This window comes from Equus przewalskii, chromosome 9, assembly GCF_037783145.1.
Source record: "Equus przewalskii isolate Varuska chromosome 9, EquPr2, whole genome shotgun sequence".
In the NCBI taxonomy this organism is placed as follows: Eukaryota; Metazoa; Chordata; class Mammalia; order Perissodactyla; family Equidae; genus Equus; species Equus przewalskii.
Window position 1 is genome coordinate 58,593,056 of NC_091839.1, and position 24,710 is coordinate 58,617,765.

General features: G+C 41.6%; 1 protein-coding gene across 5 annotated transcripts in view; it reads left to right on the plus strand.

Annotated features, from left to right (window-relative positions):
* CCDC162 (uncharacterized) overlaps positions 1 to 24,710 on the plus strand; it is a 165,506-nt gene that overhangs the window by 42,683 nt on the left and 98,113 nt on the right. For all 5 annotated transcript variants that reach the window (XM_070559199.1, XM_070559200.1, XM_008520826.2 and 2 more), the window contains 5 exons: positions 6,333 to 6,445; positions 6,827 to 6,962; positions 7,235 to 7,438; positions 17,392 to 17,584; positions 19,396 to 19,523. In XM_070559199.1, coding sequence (XP_070415300.1) covers positions 6,333 to 6,445; positions 6,827 to 6,962; positions 7,235 to 7,438; positions 17,392 to 17,584; positions 19,396 to 19,523 — 774 coding nt within the window. The remainder of the gene's footprint in view (positions 1 to 6,332; positions 6,446 to 6,826; positions 6,963 to 7,234; positions 7,439 to 17,391; positions 17,585 to 19,395; positions 19,524 to 24,710) is intronic.

A 24,710-nucleotide genomic window follows, 5' to 3' on the forward strand; every position in this document is an offset into this window, starting at 1 on the left:
ACGGAGAAGTGAGGAGGTCCAGGGTGTGCCCGGGCCAGCAGGTGACAGAGTCGTGGCAGTGTCCATGGGTACTTAGGGGACAAAGGAGGACAAATTACCTCTGTGGGACCACTATGTCAGTGGAAAGCAGAAGGTGCACGGCGAGAGCAGATGATGGCTCAGGTAAGTGTTGAGAGGCAGAAAACACCAAGTTAGAGCCACGGAGGGGAGGAACCCAGTGCACAGTGGAGAGAACGGACACTTGCTGTTCTGTTGCTGCTTCCCTCCGTCTGTAGAGGAGATGGGAAGTCGGGGTGCTGATACGAGGCAGTCTGTGCTTTCACAAAAGTCTGTTTGGAATGCAGTTGCCCAAATGTTAAAAAGAAAAAAGAAAGAAAAAAAGAAAACCACTTTCTCTGGCTATTTCCTGACTTGTGAATGTTGTTCTTGGAATTGACCAAAGGGAGAAAAATGTGAGCACTGTATTTTTCAAGTTGATTTATGAAAATAGACCCTAAAGAGACCTGTGGATTCTAGAGGTAGAGCAGGAGGGGAGATATACAACACAAATTACGCTACATGTTAGCGTCATGCAAGTTTTCCAGCGTCCCATCCATTCAATGATTGTTACATGGATGCTGCCTTCGTGCCAGGAATCGTGCTGGGCTCAGGGAATGAGACATGCAATAGGTAACTGGACAAGGAAACAAATCTCCATGTCTAACTTGTGGGTGCCAGGAAGAAACCACAGGAGTAGAAGGCAATGAGGTAGAAAGGAGCACCCTCGGAGAGATCAGCCAAGATCTTTCAGAGTAGGAGACATTTGAACTGAAATCTGATGAATGAAAAGGAGTCAGCCACGCAAACGGTCTGGAGAAGAGCTTTCCAAATAGGGAATAAAATAGCACAGCATTTAAGAAAGGAAATTCTGACTCAACAGCCAATAGTTTTCCCCATTCCTTCACATTTTCCTGTGGGTATTAATTTGTCCTCTAGCATTTCTGCTTTGGTCAAGAGTCACTTTATCCAGTAATATGGCACCAAGGGTAGTGTGTTGCCGCTCTGAATGTTGAATACCAGTCAAATGAGATTGGGATCAAGTAAAAGGCGGCAGCTGGGAGGAGTCACAGGAACGCAAGTATGAATTTTAAAGCCCTGTTACTATTTTGCAAGCATGTAGCAGTGAGATATGAATTTTAGCATCTTTATGCTGGTCAGCATCCTGATTCTGAAATTGGCAAGTGACAACCAAAACTTCATGGAAAATAACTTTCTTAAGGGCCTTCTTCATGAAGGAAGCAAACCTCATAGGTCTGTCTGCTTTGATAGCTCTGAGAGAAAATAAGCACTAATTGTAGTACAACTTCAGAACGGTTTCTTTTTCTTTGTTTTTTTTTCATCTGTTGCCAATCTTTTTTTTCCTCTTCTTCTTCTCCCCAAAGCCCCCCAGTACATAGTTGTGTATTCTAGTTGTGAGTGCCTCTGGTTGTGCCATGTGGGATGCCGCCCCAGCATGGCTTGATGAGCGGTCCCACGTCCGTGCCCAGGATAGGAACCGGCGAAACCCTGGGCCACCGAAGTGGAGCGTGCGAACTTAACCATTCAGCCACAAGGCCGGCCCCTAGAATGGTTTCTGATCAGTTCTTGGTGAATACTCCACACCAGTAACCTTTCTGTAGGGAGTTTTTTTTTTTTTTAACTAAATGTTTTGTTTTAGAATAGTTTTAGATTTACAGAAAAGTTGCAAAGATAGTAGAAAGAGTTCCCAGGTATCCCCTACCCAGTTTCTCCTGTTATTAACGTTTTATATTACTATGGTACATTTCTCATGCCTAATGTATCAGTGGTAACATTGATACATTACTGTTAATTATATTGCACTCTATTTGGAATTCACTGGTTTTTCCATGAGTGTCCTCTTTGTGCTCCAGGATCCTACCCAGGGTACCACATTTCATTTAATCCTCGTATCTTCCCAGTCTACTCAGGTCTGTGTCAGTTTCTCAGTCTTTCCTTGTTTATAGTGACTTTGTCTTTAGGAGTACTGGCCTGGCGACCTGTAGAATATTCCCTAATTGGAATTTGATGTTTTCTCATGGTTACACTGGGGTTATCGGTTTGGGGGAAGAACACCTCAGAAGTGAAGTACCCTTCTCATCACATCATGTCAGGGGCAGATGCTGTCAATGTGATTTATCACTTGGGCATGTTAATCTTGATCACATGCTTAAGTTAGTGGTGTTTGACAGATTTTCCCACAGTAAAGTTACCATTTTTCTCTTTAAGGAGTTTTTAAAAAGATAATTTTAAACTACAGAAGTAATTTAAAAGTCTCTTGGTAAAAAACTGAAACACTACTGAATAGTTAATGCTTTAACTTGAACTCATGGGGACTCTAATACTGGCATCCCATTCCACTTCCTCAGAGGTGAACTCTGTGATTGCTTCAAGCCTTTTTGAATTTACATCGATACATATGTCCCCATACAAAAATATATATAATATAATTTTGTGTTTTAGTTTTCTGTATAAACGATCTGTCATACCCTATGGTTATCTTTCTGCAACTTGCTTTTTTCACCCAACAGTAGGTTGTAGAGATATGGCTCTGCTGTTATTTTAATGGCTGCATTATATTTTATTACATACTACATATCACACAGCCACCTCCCCCGGACACTTGACACCATTTTCCCCCCTATGAGAAACCATATTGAACTTTTTTGTACATGCCTCCTTGTGCACATGTGTGTTTCTTTAGCGTAGATTTTTAGAAATGGATTTTCTGGGTCACAGAATGTACACAATCAAAAATTTTTCATAGATCCTGCCAAAGTCCTATACTATTTTCCTCCAACCAGCATCTTATGAGAGAATCTATTTTCCCACTTCCATTTTGTCATTGAATATGTTTGTCTAAGCATTGATAATGTTTGTAATGATTCTATCACAGTTTAAGTTGGCCATTTACCTACAATTATTAGCATTGAAAGCTGACCACTCTTTTCTTTAAACACAATTCTAATTCCAGAATTCACTTACAGATCTGGGGTTGAGGGATAGAGGAAAAAATACCAAATTTTCCTATAATTGTCAACTGATGATAATGTATAACTAGAAAGAGATGATTCTTGTCCAAATGGACTGCACTTTTTGTATATTCATTTGAAAAAACTTAAAAATAATTTAACTGTAGTCCTGATCAGAAGAAAGAATGGACCAGCTAGCCCTGCGTGCATCCTCTGAAACCTGTAATTCTGTTATATAAATTTACTTGTGTCCAAAACCATTCTTTACCTGTTTATTAAAATGGCTATGTACAGACATCAAATACTACTATTGATCATCATATTTCTAAAGACCTGGTTTAAACTGGTCACTGTTCTGTAACTTCATGGAGTGCTGAAGTGGCAGGAAACACTGTATTCTTTCCTCTTCTTTTGCTTCTTCTCATTGGTCACACCAGGGAGGAAATGAAGGGAGAGCCATTTCCCCCATCTATGTTACCGCTCCCCTCCATTTCCAGAGATGATACGATACAATGAGTACATGGTGTCCTCTCACAAAACTGGTGTTGTATACAGTAGCTCCAGAGTGCAGGAAGTTCAGGCAAACACAAAACACCTTTTTTTCCTGGTTTCCTTCATCAAATTCGATAGAACATTTAAAAAACAAACATTTTCTGATGATGACAATAGTGACGTGTATTTATCATAGAATATTTGGAAAATATAGAAAAGTTCAAGGAAGAAATAAAAATCCTCATTATTTTACCACTCAAATATAATCAGAGTATTGTTAACTTTCGGGGTATATATTCTGTGGATATATACAGGTAAGCTGTAGAGATATTTGGGGGGAGGGGAATACATAACAGATTTACTTTTCCTTTAATTATCCCCTCCTCCCTTCCTCCCACTCCTCTGCTCCTGCCAATTTCCCAGAAGAAAATGAGATTTGTAATCACTGTAAATCTCAGAACTGTCAAAATACATGAACTCAGCCATACTGGCAAAGACCCAGCCACAAGGTAGAGTAAATGTCAGAGGATTTACTACCCAGGAAGAAGGACTGAACACAGATGGTGTTGACATTCTGGTTTCTGGGCAGCCCTGCTGCTTACCTGCACTGCGTCCAGTTCTCTTAGGGGAATACACTCACAGACTGTTGGTGTTTCCTAAACAGTTTCCTTCTGTGGGCTGTGGTTGGGTCTCTCTTTCCGGAGGATACTAATCCTCTCCCTTTACTCATTCGAGCCCATTGTGCCCCTTCCTTTCTTCCTGACCATCTGCCTGTCCAGCTGTACTTTTGTGGTTTGTTCAGTCATGCCTTCAGAGTGTTTTTTCACTGTCACTTGACGTCACTTTCAGTGCCTTCCTACGTAATTCTGGGTAGTTCTGGAAGCAGCTGGAAACGTCACCATCCCATCAGAGAAAGGTTGTGGCTCTGGACCTGCCCTCTGGAGCCACATTGCTCAATGCTGAACCGTGACACAAGAGCACCATAGGCCTGGGAGGCAAAGGCTTCTGTAGAGCCCCTCTCGCCCAAAATTCTGGGTCAAATAGAAACTGTCAAAATTCTATTCCCCTCATGGAGTATATGCTTCCCTAGATTTTTTAAAAATAACAGAGATTCTCTTTACTTTGGGATGATGATCTTATTTTTCTGCATTAAGGAACAGGAGTGTACCATGTCACCTCCTAGATTCTTTTCCAGTCCTAGAGTTGTGGGATGTTTACACAGAAATACACTGATGTGCACACTTACCTGGAACAGACAGGAGCTAACTCTACCCGTAGGCAGAATAGGAAGCTACTTAATGATGCACAGTTACACAACGTTCTCTCTTACCTATTCTTCTTAATACCCCTATCCAAAATTTTCTTCCCCACTGCCTGTCATAAAGACTGGTAGTCTATCTTTAGAGTCTTGGGGACTGTATTAGTTAAGATTAGGTTTGGCTATTGGTCATAGTTAAGCACAAAATAACAGAGGATTAAAGAAGGTGGAGCTTTCTCTCTCTCTCCTTCATGTTAACATCCAGGGGTAGGAAATACAGAGCTGGTGTGACAACTCTGCTACATGGAGTCCTCAGGGACCCGGCTCCTTCTATCCTGGAGTTCCAACAAATGTGGGCTCCATACCCAAGATCAACATCTGGTCTGAGCTGGAGCTCCAGCTGTCACATTCACGTTCTAAGCAGCTGGATGGAAAATGGGGGTGAGAAAGCTGCCACTTTAGGAAAATTCCTAGAAGCTGGCACATGGCATTTTCACTTTCATTCCATTGGCCAAAACTTAGTCACTCAGCTACACCTACCTACAAGAGAGGCTTGGAAATGTCTTCTTTATCTGGGTGGCCATGTGTCAAGATAAATATTCAATTGCCGTAGGAAAAGAGGAAAATAGATATCGGAGAACAACCAGTAGTTTCTGCCATGAGGACTTGTTGGAATTCTAAGAACCGACTATTAGAACATAAGTAACCCAAAGAGGAGGGTTTCAACCTAAGCTATTGCCGTTCAGTGTTTTCATGGCGATTGGTGCCACTATGAAAAAGCACAGATTACGAGAATGGGGTATATCCCCAGGGACAAGCAGAGAAACCAAGAAAGGGGCTGCCCAGAGGGCGAGGGGCAGGACCATATATCAATGTCACCTTCTTCACAGTTTTCCCTAGAACCCTGGATGCATAACCTCATCCTTCCCAACATCAGGAAAAATGACCATGGAAATAAGTGTAAACCACAAATTCTGTGATTGATCCTACAGGGCTGAGTGACTACTGCAGTCCACGGCCAGGAGAGAACTGACATGTACTGAGCACCTGTGAGGTGCCAGGCATTACACTTTACATATGTCTTATCATTTAATTCTCACAGCAACTTATTTTCCATTATCATGCCATTTTACAAATGTGAAAACAGGATCAAGACTTTAAATGATTAAATCACAGAGCTAAAAAGTAGAAAGAGGTGTTTAATCCGCTGATCTCTCTCAGCCTGAAACAAGACTAGATTAGAGAAGTTCAAGGTTCCAAATGTCTGCAAATATGTGTATCAGCTTTTCATGAAGTGAATCATGTAAAAGGTGGTGGCAGGGGTGGTGGTCGCTGTTATTTAAATACTTTGAGTAGTTTTGTAAAATAAAGACTAAATAATAGTAAAAACAGTGACTTCTGATTTATTTTAGAAATCTAGATTTTCCAAATAGAAATGGATCAAGATGTCCTTCTACTTGTTCATCTAAATACGCCTTAGATCATAAGATTTAATTTTGTAATGACCCAAGCGTGATTTTCCTGATAATATTGCAAACGTTTATGTAATTCAACTAATGCTACTTTTTTGTTAGGATGAAAATATGAAGGAAGATGACCTTTCAATGGAACGAAATGAAAATGGCCTAGCACAAATAAGTCTCAGCCAACATGCTGACGAGGCTGTCAAGCAGGAAAAAGAGACAGGGTAAAATTAAATCATTTTATTGGTGACTCAAGGAAATGGATTAAACACTATGGGGAAAATTGAATGACTGATTTATGTGTAGGTTACATGTTAATTCAAAAATACTTGAAGCTGAAATAAAAGCAAGACTGTTAAAGCAGGTCAGACAACTAAATTAATGTTTCACCCTAGGACTAGGTTTTAACAAGAGTTACTGCTAAGAGAAATTACTTTTTATATTTATACCTATGGAGTCATTATTTTCCCACCAGTGCATTTTTAAAGAGTTGCTATTGTGAAACTCTTTTAAGTTAAAGAAAATAACTTCAATTTGGTGTATGTGAATTTTCCGAACCACTTTGAGGGGAAAGGCATTTATTCTATTTTTCCTACCTGCTGAAGGTACAGCTTTGCAAGGGCCCTACAATTGCTGGGCTTGGATGACAGAACTTGGCCCAGTGATAGGCAACCTGTCCTGATGAGAGGGACCTACTTGTCCTTTCTGTATCTGCGTCACCTGCGAATCAGGGAGCTGCAGGTATGTGGATGGCCCTACACAGTGGATTCAGGCCTCTGAAATGTTTGGTTGTCTAGAACGGGAGCTTTTCTGCTATTTCAGTAGCAATGCATCTTTACACTTTGTTCTTTGTTGTGATTCGTCCATGAAATCAGGCCTTTCTGGGGGTGGTGTGTTCCTTTCTCAGCAGTAGAGCTGACCTGCCAACCTCCAGGACCACATTAAGTTTTGCTCTTTAGAGTGGGGCTATCAAAGGGCAGGATCCTGACCCTATGCTTTTGTTGTCGTTTCAGCGCATCTGCTTAGGAATTCTGAACTATTTCAGATCTGTTGAGCGAACGCTGACCATCAACACTGCAGGCCTTACCTTGGTTGCAGGGAGCCTGGTCCCCACCAAAGAAGATAGTTCCTGGGTAACGATGGCCAAAGGAGGCTTGGGCACCTTGCAAGGCCTAGGAGCTCACCGCTATGTCCATGGGACATGTGCTGAGCACAAGGTGAGGGATCCTGCTGTGACTGCCTCTTCCTCTCTTATCCTGTCTCCTAAGCCACCTTCTTCTTAGCATCTGGAATCAGTTAACATGATGGAACAACAGGTGGGGGTTTCTTAGGGAAACGGTTTTTGAAAAACATTGTGGTGAAAAGGCAAATGGCTTTTTAACCACAATAAAATGCAGTGTCCACTTGAAAACAGGACAGAGTCAGAGAGCACTCTAAAAGCAGCCACAGAGGCCACACTAGGAAGGAAAGCATTTCAGCTGCTGGTTTGTTGATTTTGTAGTCAACAGAGCCATGAGGGCCCTTTCTGTTATTCTAGCCTGAGAACCCCATGTCCTTACAAAGCTCTTGTAAGTCCTCCTTGACGTTGCTGGAGGTACATTTTGCCTCTTTCCTGTTTTCCAAGCCCCAAATGAAAAACCAGATTAAAAAACAAAGAAAAAAATTTCAAAGAGCTGAACAATAAAAAAAATCTTTCATGCCTACAAAAATCTGTTTGCCCTTTGGTGCTTTTAATATCTCTTAAATATATTTATTCTATAGTCTACAAAATTCATATTAAACTCTTTTCTTTGGGAGCCAAGTGGAAAATGCCTAAATTTTCTTGGAATGTTGTAGACTCTCTTGCAATATTTTCGTCTCAATCTGTAGAAAGTTTATTCCTGAAGGTAGCGTTTAATATGAATTTTATCTTCTTAGAAGATACTAGGTTGATAAACGTGAAAAATAAAATCTATTTAGCTATCAAACAAGTCATATTCTAAGTTGTATGACCCCTGATTTATGCTTGTCATGTCTGTAAAGGTGTGAAATCTTATTGTCAACTATAGCGAATATGCAGTATCCGGAGTAGCAATGTCCAAGGAAATATAATGAAGCCACATATATAATCTAAAATTTTCTAGTAGCCACATTTTAAAAAGTATAAATAAATGTGAAATTAATTTTAATAATATAATCTATTTAACCCAATGTATCCAAAATATTACCACTTTAAAATGTAATCAATATAAAGAGATCCTTGAGGAGACATTATACATTTTTTTGTACTAAGTCTTAAAAATCTGGTATGCAGCTTATATGTACAGCACATATCAACTCAGACAAACCACACTGCAAGTGCTCAATAGCCACATGTGGTTAGAGGCTCCTGTATTGAGCAGTTCAGCTCTAGATATTGAAAAGCATTTTCTTATTTTTCCCATCCAGTCACCTAGAGTCCAACCTTCATTCAGTATCAGGGAGATTTTTTGATCTCTTTCCCTAATAAATACTCCCTTCCCCCATTCGCTCACCATACACAGACTTCTTCTTTTACCCCTCTGTCCCCCTCCTTTGCTCCTAGCTGTTAGTTAGTCAAGTCTGGTTAGTACACCTCTCAGTGGTGCTAGAGAGGAAGGTTAAGACACTTTTGAAAGAAACACGTCTTTCTCTTGCTAATATTGAGCCTGCTCATACCATAGCTGTGGTGTGTTATTTGCCAATAGATTAAAAAAAGATCTTTTTTTTACCACTGAGCCCTCTCCCAGTTTGTTTGTTCTGGTATGGGTGTAAGGGGTAGAAATGAAGGAGGAGAGGGGAGACAAATCCTATCCTGCCCCCTTGATTGTAGGAGGAGCTGCTCAAGGGTAAGGCCATATTTCTTTCCCATGTTCTCATAAACAGTAGGAATAACAGCACCCTCAGAAGCTGCCAGCAGCTACAGCTACTACTTTAGTGTGAGAAACTCAAGGAAGTGGCCTTCTTTCAGTCTTTAATAGAACCATGTGGTTTAGCAGCACTCCATGTGTGTGGCCTTGTCAGCATTTAAAATAGAATGTCCAGACCTGGCTATGTGATTCTCTCCCATGTAGGAGATGGGAAGCACAGATGCTAATTTGTTGAGTTGATCTCATCAGGCCTAGGGCTGAGGCTACTGAGCGGGCAAGGAGCCCCAGGAGCTGACACTGGAGAAGATCTAAGATAGAGACCCCTTCCCTGGGCCCAGTGTGTTTGATGAGTGAAGTCTTGGGCTAGTATTAACAAATATTCACTCAATGACAGTCCCAGAGAAGGAAAGCACCTGCAACCCATCACGGACGCTTGGCTACTTCAGGAGCTTACTTTAGGCGTGCGGCAGAGTAGAAAGAGACCCAGAATGAAAGGCAGCAGGCTTTTCCTGGCTGTTTGACCTTGAGTATGTCTCTTCAGGCACAGAGGCCTGACACCCCTTGGTGTGTTCAGGATCTGCCTGGACATGACATGCTAGTAGCAGAGGCTATCATGAGCAAGTGGTGGGAGATGAGGCCTCAGAAGAAAGCAGGCCAAACCATGAGGGACTAGGCTTTCCTTAGGATATAGACTAATTCCAATGTTGGTGTGGAACAGAGAATTTTAAATAAGAGAATTGTTCTCCTCATTGCTTTGTAAATTTCTCAAGATCTTTGCTGAAATGTAATCATGTTTATTCCCTTGCTTGAAGTCCTTCATGAGTTTCCTCTTTCTCACAAGATAAAATCCAGGCTCCTTGATGACATTTACAAGGCTGGGAACAGTCTGGCCCCTGCCAACCTCTTGTACCTCATTTCCCTCCACTGTCCCTTTACCTCCATCCATAAGGAGCTGGATCTGGCCCTTCTCTGAATGGACAGAGCTGTTTCATGCCTCTGGGCCTTGTAAATACTGGCCCTTCCGTCCCTCACCTCCTCATTCCTTGGTAAATGCCTACTCTATTCAAGAGTCCATTCAAATATCACCTCTCTGGAAGCCTTCCTACTTCTCTATGCAGAGATGACTGCATCTCCCCATGGCTTGTCTACCTCCATTACAGCACTCAGCTCAGTGCCATGCCAGACTGTTGGCTTATCTACTCCCACAGGCTGTCATTCATTCATTCACTCATTCATTCCACAAACGTTCTGACCAATAAATATACTAGGCACTGTTCTAGGCACTGGGGATAAAGCAGTAAATAAAACTGGCACAAACCCCTGCCATCTTGGGACTATTTAGTGGAAAGAGACAGACATCAAATAAATAACAAAGTAACATTCTCTATATAACAGATGGTTTGGCAGCAAAGCTTCCTCAGACTTCCTAGCCCCTTACAGTTGGGTGGGGCCATCTGATAAGCTTTGGGCAGTGGGCTGTGAGCAGAAATGACATGTGTCACTTCCAGGCCAAAGATGTAAGAGCTGGTCGATGACCCTCCAGCTCTCTTCCCCTACTGCAGCCAATAGAGGGCACATGTCGAGCCACAAAACGGAAACATCTTGGATCTCTGGGTCGCTGCTGCAAGATAGCTGCCTAGAAAGTAACTAGTCCTGCAGCGGGCTCTGCATGAGTGAGAAATTGATTTTAACTGAAGACCACTGGGTTTTGGGGTTGTTTGTCACAGAATAACCTAGCCTTTGTGGACTAGCAAAGATGGTGATAGGTGCCATGGAGAAAAATTAAGAAGGAAAGGAAGATAGAGAGTGGGGAAAGCTGGTGATGGATGTTGCAGATGTAAGTAGGCTGATCAGGGACAGCCTTACTGAGAAGGTACTATCTGAGTAAACACCTGAAGGAAATCAGGAAGCAAATCATGTGACTGACTGGGAGAAGAGTGCCAGGCAGAGGGGAGAGCCAATGCAAAGGCCCTGAGGCAGAATCATGCCCAGTAGAAATGCAGGAATAGCACGGAGTACAGTGTAGCTAGAGTGAATGAGAGGGAAATCAGCAGGAAATGAGGGTAGAGAGATTGGAGGATGGGGAACAGGTTATGTAGGACCTTGTGGACCATTGTGAGGACTGATTTGACGTTGAGTGAGAAGGGGAGCTCTTGGAGAGTTTTGAGCAGAAGAGTGTTGTGATTTGACTTACATTTTAACACTCATGCTGCTGTATTGGGAATAGACTGAAGGTACTCTAGGGCCAAAGCAGAGACCAGTTAGGAGGTTATTAGATTGATCAAACTAGAGATGATGTGTCTAAGAAGACAGCATGGTAAGAAATGGTCAGATTATGGACATATTTTGAAGGTACAGCCAGTCTGATTTTCAGGCAGGTGGGATGTGGAAGGTGAGAGAAAGAGAGAAGTCAAGATCGATGCCAAGGTTTTGGCCTGAGCATCTGGAAGTTTGGAGTTGCCATCATCTGAGATGTGGTTGGAGCATGTTTGTTGGGAAGATCAGGATCTCAGTTTAGGACATGAAAATTTTGAGATACTTACTAGATGTTCAGGTGGCAAAAGGAAGTAGAGAGTTGGATATGTATCTTTCACATAGTAGGGATTAAGTAAATGTTTGTTGGACAAAAGAAAACCTCCTTATTAACAGAATGGTTGTGAGATCACAAAAAGACAATGTGCTTTGCGAAGTATGTCATGCTGTTCAAATGAAGAACAATTAGCTACAATAATAATGTTATACTCTGCAGGTGAGGCAGAGAGTAGGAGATATTTTTAATTTTCTTTTAAAAATATTTGAAAGATTGTAGCCAATGGATTGAGTCATTCACTTAACAAATTTTGATGAAATTCTTAAACTGGGCTATTATTATCTGAAATTAATGCAAAGATGATTTACAAAAAAGGTAAGCTTGTCAGAAAAATACTGTCTACATTGCCAAAAGACCTAAAACTCATCTTAATAAGGGATGGCAGAAACCAATAGATCGAAAAGAATGAATGATGGGCCACCAATTTTTCTATAGTTACTCTACTCAAATAGTTATCTTGGCATCGGTTAATCTGCAGACTTAAAAACATATGAATCATTCCAAAGATCAGGTTATTTCTTACCCAAACAGGTAATTATTGGCTTTCCCTTTCTGCCACTTCTCTAAGCATAATATTGAAGGATCAACTCTGTAGACCACAAAACCTTTAGAAGGAGACTCTTCCACCTGGCCATGGAAGAAATTAAAATAAAAAGGAAATATTATAAAGACTGCACCATAATCCTGCATGAAGTAATTTGATCACCTGGTCTTCAAAGTTCATCTCCTATGGGCATGAGCACACGTTTCAGAGACAGGAACCAAAGGAAGGAGAAAGAGGGAATATGTATGTCTATATAAAGGGCTTGAACAATGAGGTGGGAGTGGGGAGAGTGGGAAAAAAGACCATTTAAATAGATCATGGCATTACAGACTGCCATCACTTTCCATCAGCTTCAGAACTCAAGCCAGGTAGTCATTTGTTTAAAGTCTTATAAAATTCCCCTGTACAAGAACATCGAGAAAGGTCTTTTCGGGTAAAGTGGATAAATCACACCTCATTAAGTTGTCTCTTTTTTCCTCAATGGAGAGCTCATTTTGCATAACAGGCAATAGGAGCTAAATGCCAACATAAGCCAACATGCTGGTTTATAAACCTAAGCAAGCTGTTTAATTTTTGTACGTGACATGTCATCTTCTCAGCATCTTTTCTGTTCTCCACTGGTGCCTATCATTTGATAAGAAACAATACTTTCACTTTTGGAACTCCTAGTCAAAGGAAGCTCCTAATTATTAAAAAGTTTTATGCCTAAAGAATAGCAAAAAGCAAAGTAAACCAAAAACAGTGACCTGCTAGAGGAGTGCTTAAGTATCAAATGCCCTTTTAATGGAATATTATAAACCACAGCTAATATTTAGAAATGCTCATACTTTTACTTATTGGAAGATTTCTAAGTTTCTGACTGAATAATTAAGAACTATAATTAAATGGGAAATTCATTAAAGAGGAGTCTCTTTAGAGAAAGTAAGTATTTCATCATCTGGTGTACTTATAACAGCACATGAAAACTAATTATAGAACCATGGAACTGAAGGACTCATAGAGTACCCCTCGTCCACCTTTCTGATATTGACAATTAACCACGCAAGCCCATGGTAATCTGCCCTGTTTGTGAAGCTTCCAGAGGGATTCCTGTAGGTATACAATAGGCAATGCAACATACACAAATCAATTGACGGGTCTACCGAGAGCCAGAATATCATGCCTGCTTGAAATATATAGATAAATGGATTCTATCCAACAACCGATTACTTAACTTAGCAAAATTTTGATGTTATAAGAATGAACAGATGGGAGATAAAAGATTGGGAGCCATTGGTTCCATAGTTTAAATGACTCCTGAATAACAGCTAAGAAAATCAGATTCTTTATATGTATATATAATAATTAGTGTTGGTGAGAATGTGGAGGAATTGGAACCCTTGTATACTGTTGATGGGAATGTAAAATGGTGCAGCCACTTATGTAAAACAGTATGATAGTTCCTCAAAGAATTACAAATAGAATTATCATATGATCCAGCAGCTTCACTCCTGGGTATATACCCCAAAGAATTGAAAGCATGGATTCAAAGAGATATTTGTACACCTATGTCCATAACAGTGTTACTCACAAGAGCCAAAAGGGAGAGGCAGCCGCCCAACTGTCCGTTGACAGATGGACAAATACGGTATATACATACAATGGAGTAATATTCAACCCTAAAAAGGAAGGAAAATCTGACACATGCTACCACATGGATGAACCTTGAAGATATTATGCTAAGCGAAGTAAGCCAGATGCAAAAGGACAAACACTGTATGATTCCACTCATATGAGATATCTAGAGTAGCCAAATCCACTGAGATGGTAAGTAGAATGGTGGTTGTCAGGGGCTGGGAGAGGAGGAATGACGAGTTATTGTTGAATGGGTACAGAGTTTCAGTTCTGCAAAATGAAAAGAGTTCTGGAGATGGATGGTGGCAATGGTTGCACAACAACAATGTGAGTGTACTTAATGCCACTGATCTATACCTGAAAATGGCTGAGATGGTAAATATTATATGTATTTTACATTAAAAAATATATAGAGCCTGGCCCAGTGGCACAGTGGTTAAGTGCACACATTCTGCTTTGGTGGCCTGGGGTTTGCTGGTTTGGATCCCAGGTGCGGACATGGCACCACTTGGCAAGCCATGCTGTGGTAGGTGTCCCACATATAAAGTAGAGGAAGATGTTAGCTCAGGGCGAGTCTTCCTCAGCAAAAAGAGGAGGATTGGCGGCAGATGTTAGCTCAGGGATAATCTTCCTCAACAAACAAACAAACAAAATATATATATATATATATAATGTAAACAACTAGGCCAATGTTTCTTAATCTTTTTTTATTATTGTTCCTCCCAAAAGGACTACTTTTAGACATTTTTTTCTCTAAGGGTTCCCCTCCGAAGAAATGTTAATACAAGAGATATGCCATATATCTGTACAGTATGTATACTGTACTGTATATATTAAAAGAGTAAGATTTTTTTTGCCCTCCGAGAACTACTTTTTACCCTGAATGTTATCACTCCCATTGAGCATGCGTGTATTGGCTATAACAACACTAGATGAGAATCTATGAGGGCAAAACACAGGATTTCTGACTGACATATGTTAAAAATACAGGATCATAAAATCACAGACTAAAAGAAATCTATGCAAAAATATTAAAAGCCATCCATCCACCTGTTCTTTTACCTAGATATTTTCTAAGTACCTGTTGTGTTAGACCTTGTGCTATGCAATGAGGATACAATAATGAACAAAAATAGACATGTTCCTCACCCTCATAGTACTTATAATCCAATGGGTGAGACAAAGGTTGGGCAATAATCACACAAATAAATGTAAAACAGCAACCTTAGTAAGTACCTCAAAAGAGAGATAGTTGATGCTATAGGGAGCCCAGGGGGAGCTCCCTGTGAAAGTGATGATAGTGCTGAGGTTGGAAGATGAAGGAGCTTTAGCAAAGCAAAGGGGAAAGGAGACCTTTCCATGGAGAAGGGATAGCCTGTGCAAAGGACCTGTGGCCAGAGGGAGCATGGCACCCACAAGAAACCAAAAGGAGACATGAGTGACTGGGACATAGTGGTCTGGGTGGAAAGTGATGCAAAATGAAACTAGCCCAAGGTTTCTCAACCTTGGCACTATTGACATTTTGGGCTTGATAATTCTTTGTTGTGGGATGCTGTCCTGTATGTTACAGGATATTTAGCAGCATTCCTGGTCTCTACCCTCTAAACGCCAGTAGCACTTCTCGCCAGGTTGTGACAACAAAAAATGTCTCCAGACATGGCCAAATGTCCTCTAGGGAGCAAAAGCACATTTGGCTGAGAAGCACTGGAGAGACATGGGAAGGGGCCAGACTGTGTAGGCCCTGTTAAGGAGCTCTGCTTTATTCTGTGAGCAATAGGATGCCTTTCAGGGAAATTAAAGAGGAGGAGGGAAGACAATCAAAACTGCATTTCTGAAAGATCTTCTGCCAGCTGGGAGTGACATGGAGGGGAGGGAAAGCCCAGGCCAGAGGAAATGTGGATAGACCAATTAAGAGTCTAAACCAGTTTAGAAGCTCCTAGATTATCCTAGTGAATGATAATAACAGCTTGGACTAGGATGGTGGGCGGTGGAGATGCAGAGAAGTGGATGGATCTGAGAGATAGGCAGTAAAATCAACAGGACTTGGTGAGAGATTGGACAGACAGGGTGAGGCAGAAAGAGACATCAGGAATGATTCATGCTAGAGGAAGTAGATGGGTGGTGGTGCTATTTACTAAAATGGGGAAGCTGGAGATGGCCTAGGTTCGTGGGGGAGGATCACACGATTTTATTATGTAAAATTTGAGGGGCCTTTGAGATGCCCAAGAGCAGATGACAAAGAGATAATTGGATATGTGGGTCTGGAGGTCTAGGAAGTCTGGATTGGAGATACCAATTGGAGAGCATATGGTCTAAAGAAGGTAATCTCAGCTTTGAAAGTGTACTATCTCCCAAGGAAGGAGTATAGGAGGAAAAGATGAGGTCCTAGGACTGGGGCTTGAGTGTGGCCACTCAATGACCAGATAAAGAAAAATACAACTCAAGCATCAAAGAAGGGATGGCTGGAAAGTTGGCAACAGCAATGAGAATGTACAGTTGCAGAAGGCCAGGGAAGAGAGTGAATCAAGAAGCAGGGAATGCTAAACTGTATCAGATGCTCCTGAGAGATTACCTAAGAGGACAAGAGAAAGTCTGTTGGATGTGGAGAAAAGATCATTGTTCGTCTTAGCGAAAGTAGTTTGGGTGGCTTGATGGAGAGAGGAGCCAGGTGGGAACAGGTGAGGAGTAGGAGGTAAGGAAGTGGAGACAGTGAGTAGAGATCACATCTTCAGAGGTTGGACCATGAGGAGGAGAGATATAAGGTGGAACCTGGGGAGGGACATGATGATATTTTCAAAACATGAGCATGTTTCAGTGTCGATTGGGAAATATATAGTTGAAAGGAGCTGGGTATCTAAAAAGGAGAAGGGATGCTTCAGAGGTGGGAGAGAACAGCCTTAGAGAAGGGGAGCAGAATCGTCCCCTACAGTGCAGGAGGAAGCAGTAGAGCGCCATTTAGGTGGACATGAATCTTAGGGGAACACTGTTCAACCCAGTATATTACTAAGACACGAGATTGTGTTAACCTGATTAGTTTATACTTGTTAGAAGTATTGTAAGATTAAAACAAAAATATCTTTAACAACTAATGTTTATAGATCTCAAGTGCCTCGTATGCATGGTGTCACCTACTGCCTACACTGTTTTGCTGTCTCCACTGTCCCCATGTTACAGATGAGGAAACAGAGGCTAAGAATAGCTGAGTAACTAGCCCAGGGTGAGACCCTGGCAGAGTCAGGACCTGAACACAGGCATTCCAACTTCAGAGACCACCTTTAAAATTCAGTTCTGCTGCCTGCCTTGTTCCAGGTAATCCTGAGTTCATCAGGAAAAAACTTAGCTACTTGTCTACCTCAGGAAGTATCCCTCCCTGCCAACATTCTTTGCTGATATCTTTTTCTTTACATACAGCTTTTTATACATTCTGCACATCTACAGCTCCACGCTGACAGCCCACTGCGTGGGAGCAGAAGCCTGCTGCTTGGTCCCATTTGGGCTGGCAAAATATAGTTCTCTCTTTTCCGGTAACTTTTGGGCTTGGCTTTCTTTCCCCAGGTCCACAGCATCCAATTCATGGAGTTCTCAGAAGTGGAGAACCAGGATGACTACTACAGCACAGGAGCTGGCTACATCCACACCCAGGACCCGCAAGGAGTGCATGTCATGTATGACGAAGCCTTGAGTGATCTGAAGGAACTAGAGATGGACCTGCTGCTCGTGGCCAGCCATTACATTGAGAAAGAAAAAGGTCAGAGGTCAGATTTAAAAAAATCAACCAGCCAAACAAACAAATGAAAACCCCACTAAGGGCTCTCTTTAATACCTCCCTCCTCAAAATATAAATACATATCCAATAGCATCTGAAAATTCAATGAGCACACACACCTCCCCAACACACACCCGCTTTAAAAAGATATGGGTCTGTTTCCAGCTCAAGTCCCCCTTCTGCTCGAGACTGTGACTCCTCTTTCAGGAATCGATTATAGTTCTTCCTATAGTTTCGACTCTACTTCTTGCTGAGTGGCCTTTCTGCATCACTCACTGGGCCCAGGCAGTGTTGTGTGGAGCCCTGAGGGAAGCATTGTAAGCAAGCGAAATTAATGATTTTTTTACCCTAAGCAACAAAAAAAGTGATTGACCTTGGGGAAACTGCAGTTGGAAGCAGAGACATCCGGGTCCTAACAGAAAACCCGAGGATGCCAGAAGATCTGGCTAGGAAAATGCGAGCTAAGCCCTAGAGAGAGAAGTCATTCCTCAGGGTAATCAAATAATCCATAGTACGTATTCTCTCTTCCTTTGGGCATCACTCGAGTGTATCCAATTTTAGCAAAAGGTAAGGAAACAATATTCCTTTTGGAATAATATGGCAGCATTAGTATTACCTTTGGCAAGAGCTTAGTTTCTAGACACATTGCAACACCTAAAGGGAAATTTAGCAAGCATCTGTGCTCTTTTGTAATATATGTAGACTGCAATTAAGAATAATTCATGTTCATATTGTTATAAAATGCTGCTCCAAGAATATTTGACAATTAACCCTTCAGATCCCAGACAGAATTACCCTAATATCAGATTGAACTCTTGTCCTATCTTTGCCGTGGACAACTGGGATCTGAATCATGGGATGCAGTGACGGCATCCGACATTCCAGGGCATTAAATTTCAGCTTTTTGCTGTTAGCTTTACTGGTTCTCCCATATACTGACGCATCATTTTTGTCGATATTAATCTATAATACCATGCAACTATTTCCAGCTGCTGAGGATTTAATTTGATCGAAACATTTAGGCAGTAGTCATTTAGCCACGTGAGCGTGTTCCGACTGAGCCAGTAAGGGTACAGTCATTCCCTGTGAAACGATTTCCCAAGTGCTGCTGGAGAAATTCCTCATCACAGTCTTTCTCTCGTTCAGTTCCCATCATATACTTGATAATTATTGAACTCAAACTCCAGCACCTGAAAATCTCTTACTTTTTGATATTCCATTCTGCAGTAGACCACTCAAAACTTTCAAGCAATAATAATGCTGACAGTGAAAACTAACATTCATATAGTGGGAAAATATTTTAGCTGAATAATGACAATGATTATCTTCATTGATTTAAATTAGTAATTAACATAGTTAAAGAATATCTTAGAAACATCTCTGAAAAGTTTTGACTTGGCTGGCATCAATTGAAATAGTAGATTATGTGGAGTATGTTATTAAGCCACCAGGGACCTGTTTTTAGAGAAGGAGAAATGTACATTTTGCCTTTAAATTATAGGTTTGAGGACATTTCAGTAAAATTTCGTGTTAACTGAATTTTAGTTATATTTCTAAAATTAGTCTTCAAAACTAAAATTAAAAAGTAGAAGTCAACAAGCATGAACTTAGGGCCTAGTGTCTGCTCATGGCTCTTGAGTTGATTCTTAGGAATCCCAGGACTGAGTTTTAATTCTTAGGACTGAGTGTTTTCATCCATGAGGTGGAGCTGACAATCCGAGGGGCACATTTCTAATAGGAGTAGCTTCACGGAGAGGCCTGTCTCTGGTCATTCTCATCCCCTTCTCTCCCAGGTCACAAAGAGGGCAGTGAGTCAAGTACTGGCCAGGACTGGGGATGGGCCCACGCAGGTGTGGACAGATTTGCTGTGCTGTATGACATGTGGACTTGGGAAGCAGCTCTTCTAGAAAACAAGCGCCAGGTATTTTTGCCTAGAATACAAAACATCTGTTAAGCATTCTTATAAAACCCAGTATTTTTCTTTTAACCCAGTGTGTCTTTGGGGGCAGCTCCCAATAAAGTGAATAATTATTTTTATTTAAATACTCTCAGCTACTTGTAAGGATGTGAGTAATAAATTTTCTTTTCTTTACTGTGGTTCATCGTTACAAAAAATAAAGTGTGAAGGATACTGCTTTATCTTACAGCATCCTTTGTTTAGGCCCTTCTTATAATATGTATGCTTTTAGTGAGAATGAATGATGCTTCTGTTCATGTTCATCATCCTGTGAGGGACAAGCCTCATGTTGCTAAACACAGACAAACTGACCTTGCTGTGGCCTTTAGAAGTGTATGCCATGTGTGGGTGGGTGAAAGCCGTTGGGCAAGGACTGATTAATACAACAAGTTGCCAGGGTAAGTTTAAAGCAGCAAAACAGCGAGTTACTAAACCATCATTCTGTCATTAGCGGTTCATATCCCAGTAATAAATGAGACACTGCTCTCTTCTGTGTCCTTAGCGTGGATTATTAGCTCTTCTGATAATCACCAACCATTGGGGGACTCATCAAACATTAGGTATCTACTACGTACCAGGTAATCTTCCAGACATTCGGAGCATATAGATAAATAAGTGAAGATGATCTCTATCTTTAAGGAATTTCTGGTCTATAAAAATTGATCCAATCTTGAGCCCAAAATTACAACCCAGAGGCTAACAGCTTGTAATGGAGGCACGTGCAAGAGCCACGGGACCTCAGTGAGGGGAGGGATTTGCCCTGGTGGGGGCTATCAGAGTAAAGGACATTTTGGCAAGTCTTCTCAGAGGAATAAATATTTATTCTTGTTATTAAAAGATGAGTAAGATGTTGTCTGTCAGAGCAGGAAAGATTCTTATCCAGAGGAGATAGCATTAGCAACGTCAGGTGGGTATGAAGTGGAGATGGCAAGTTTGGAGAATGGCAGGAAGACTGCTATGGCTAGGATGTAAAGGCAGGATGAGAAACAAGCTAAACATATGTTTTGGGTGCAGGCTGTGAAGGGCCTGCTAATCCAGGCTTCATTTAGAGTTTTTCTTATAAACAAAGAAAAGTCGTTGGTGAGTTTCAGTAGGGGAAAAACACAATTGTAGCTTTGTTTTCAACAGCTGTTTGGGTGCCCGTGTGAATAGATGGAATAGAGAGCTCCTGGAGAAAAGAAGTGCAGTGATGGCAACAGTGACCTGAAGAGTTAGGAGGGGACCTACACTCAGGATGTAATTGTGAAAATAGGAGGGAGGGGCAGACTTGAGAGCACTTTGCAAAAGTGGAAAAGGCAGGATTTGAAGACTGGATGTTGGCGTGAGAGAATAAGAGTGGAATTGAAATGACTTCTTCTGGGTCAAGGAGGAGGCTCTTAACTGAAATAGAATTCAGGAGGAGGGGCTTCTTTTGAGGGGAAGATGATATTGAGTCTAGGACACAAGGCCTGTGAGGAGAGTTGGCTAAAACCCAGGTGTACATGTTCTGTGGGAGCCATAGGTTTGAAGTTCCGGAGCAGGTGTGAGCTGAGGTGTGAAGGTGGAAGCTGAAGCACAGTCATTAGTTCAAATGCCTAGCAAAAGCCAGAGGCATCTGAAATGGGTCCCTGGGTAACACTTCCATTTAGGGGGAAGGCCGTGGAACAAGAATCCGTGAGAGGAACAAGAAGGAGTAACCAAAGAGACTGGAGAAAAAAGGCAGGAACAGCGTTATGAAAGCCAACTGAAAAAAAAGTGTTTTCATTAGGAGAAGATGGTTGCTAGTGTGGAGTGCAGTGAAACATCAAGAAAGATGACTCCTAAAGTCATCAGGTGGTTACCAGCTGCACAGGACTCTCTCAGGAGAATGTGGGGGTGGAAGCCAGGTTACAGCATGCTAAGATGTGGTCAGAAGATGAGGAAGTGGAAATGTTTTCCTTGAATTGTTTTTCTAGTAGAATAGATGGTTTACTGTTTCCTCTACTCCCTGGTCTGTTACTCATGGGGATGTAGGTCACCCAATCTTTGAAGACAACTGACTGGGCTGAGAGGGTGCACGGCTTGGGCTTTGAAAACTTTTCCCCCTTTTAAAGATAAGTGGCCTCTCCAGTTGCAATTTGCATCTGCAACCTTGATCTGCCAATGAGAACCTTACTCATATCAACTGAGTAAATGAGAGATTTAGACTCAGTGTAGTAACTGGAAAGGCTGCATTACGTACGGTAAATAAGACAGAATCCTCAAACTCGACAAGTTTATTGGTCCAGACATGAGTTTTAAACGTCCCCCCATTTCTGTGCTCCCTCTGCCCACCTTCCTTTTCAATGCTTCTAGACCTCCTATGGAGGCCCCAGGCAGGACTCAACGGCAGAGAAGGATAGAAGGGCAGAGAGGACTGAAAACAAACCAGTTTCTCTACGCTTTAGCCTAGGGTTCATTCTGCGCTAAGCAACCAAGGTTGTCCACTATGGTTCCTTCTATGGAACATGAAATTACTTTAACTGAAAGCAATTGTTGGAAATATCTTCCTCTTTTCCAACCCTGAGAATAAGTTCCCTCTAGAAACTGAGCTAGCTGTGCCAAAACTGTAAAATGTGGCCTTCTAAATCAGGAATTCTGTCAAAAGAACCAATTTTAATGGATAAACCAGATTTTTATCTAGTGTACAACTGATTTCCTCCAGGACTGATTCTACTGCCAAGTTTCCTCAGCTGCTTTTGATTGTTAAATATATTGGAATCACTAGAGTTAAGAATTGCTCAAACACATTGGGTTGTCTTAAATCCTTAAAGTAACCGTATTATGTGGAAACAATCATAAAATTAGAGCTGTGTGAATTTAGGTGGATTAAGGGACGCTGAGAAGCCAGACATCCAATGTACCAGCTCCTACGGGGTACTCGTACCAACTTCTACTTCTCTCCATGGCCACCAGAGGACACACTTTCAGGGTAGTAATTTGAATTACTGTTTGGAGCACTAAAAAGATTTTTGTTATTCTTTCGAAAAGAAAAAAAAAAAACCCCAATTCTGTGACAAGTTCTACCTAGCATTGATTTTCTGTTTTGTACTTCGATTGGACCTAAAATACTATTCTTAAAAGTTTTTTAAATCTCAGAAATAAAAAAAAAAATTTGAGGTAAAGATAATATAAACAAAGTAAGGTTTGAGATTATTCATTTTGGCGATTTTTCTATTTTCTCCAGTATTTGATGCCCACCATCAGTAGGTACCATGTATTGTTTTGTCTGAGAGTTGGCCCTTGACACACACAGATGACATTTGACAGGCTGGGAAGACTTCTTAGACAAATACCAGCCCAGAGTTTAAATGGAAATGAGCTGGTTAGCAAACAGAAAAGAAATAGAACCCGTGAGGCGGAAAGATCAAGGTCCTATGCCTGTTGGGAAAAAATTCGTAATAAAATTATGCAAGGGTCCTTCTGAGAGCTTCACGAGTTTGTGACCAAAGCTTAAAAAGCCTTATCAGATTAAAAACAGAGCCACATCTTCCTTCTCAATGCCTAGGGTTGCCAGGTAAACTATGACAATATTTGGAATGTATTTGTACTAAGAAAGTATTCACTGTTTGTCAGAAATTCAAATTTAACTAGATGACCTGTATTTTTATTTGCCAAATCTGGCAACCCTGTAAACAACAAAAGTGAGCGCGGCAATTTAGCGCCGGCCTCTGCAACCTGGTATCACCAGATTGAAATCACCAGCAAGAACCCTCTCCACGAACTTCCCCTGCCAAATAACCAAACAATAGGATTCTTTGTACAAAAACAGGTCAAAGCAATGCAAATACTATAAACCAGCTCCTGGGATTGCCCTGGTCCAGTTGAAAAGGTTCAAGTTAGTCCAGCATGATTTAGGGAGGTAATTGTTTCTTTGCTAATCTCCTCCCAGGCTACTGAGTGATACCCTTCTTGCCCCATCTAGTCACTCCTTCATTTCTGCTTTGTCTTCCGCTATTTAACATCGAATGCCATTCTAGAGCAGAGCTCTGTGGACAAAACGAGGTAATTTAGACCACCCTGCTTGCTTCCCTTTCTCCCGGGCTCCCTTACCAGCAGGGGGAGCTGCACCATCCTTCATTTCACACTCTCTGAGATGTGAGTTTCTAACCTGTGGAGCACGTTCTGCGTCCTCAGCTTTTAGCCGCCTTTGGTGTTTTCCTTCACATACTAAGCTTGACACGAGGTGCCTTAGACCAATGCTTCCCAAAGGGTATCCTGCAAAACTGGATGCTAAATAAAGTACCCCCCAGCTTTCCCTCCCTGAGCCTTAGCATGGAAGCCCTCAGATCCTGGACATCTATTAATAAGGCAGTATTTGATTCCTAGTCTGCTGTTGATTCTCGTCTGCTTCGCTTCCTGGGAGCCGCAGATGCCATGAGTGGCAAGATGGACACACTCCTGGTTTTTCCTGCTGTGGGGTTCCTTTATTCCCCTTTGCCTCCTGTGCCCTAAGTAGTGCTTACACCTTCTCAGTTCTTCCTGATTTTGCATTCTTAGCCATGGACCTCCAGACAGTGAGAGGGGCTCTTTACCTCCTTTTAGGATGTTCTTTACTTTGTTAAGAAGAGGTCTGACTTCCTGGCCTCCAGCCACCAGGAAGACCAGCACCCCAGGAAACAAAACACACTCTTTCTCTAATGCATCCCAAAGCATGCAAGGCTGTCCGGTGGGTGGAAATTGCAACCTCAACAATTCACTCCTTGCTGACAATTAAATGCGGTCACACACTAGGCAAGGCCATGTGTCTTTGGTGACATGGCCACAGTAGGAGCTGAGGCCCTTCAGAATGAGAGTGAAACCTCCATGAGAGGAGCTAGTCACAGAGGAGTGTATGGGGAGGGGCACCTTGAGCTAAAACGCTGAGAAAGGATGTCTTGGATTTGATGGCAGAGGAGAGTGAGGAATTCATTCACTTGTGAGACCAATGGGAGTAAAAGTTCAGAAGCTTCCAGTCAGAGCCAATTTACCTATCAGGCGATACAGACTCGCTGTTCAAGATCTAAGAGCTTTTCAGGGACCACTGAAAATGTTTGAGATCTGAAAAAAACCCATACATTACTCCAAAATATGAAAAAAATAAAATAGATATCAATAAATGCTCAATTGCATGTCTGTAAAATGTAAAAACTTTGTCAACTGAGCGCTTAGAAA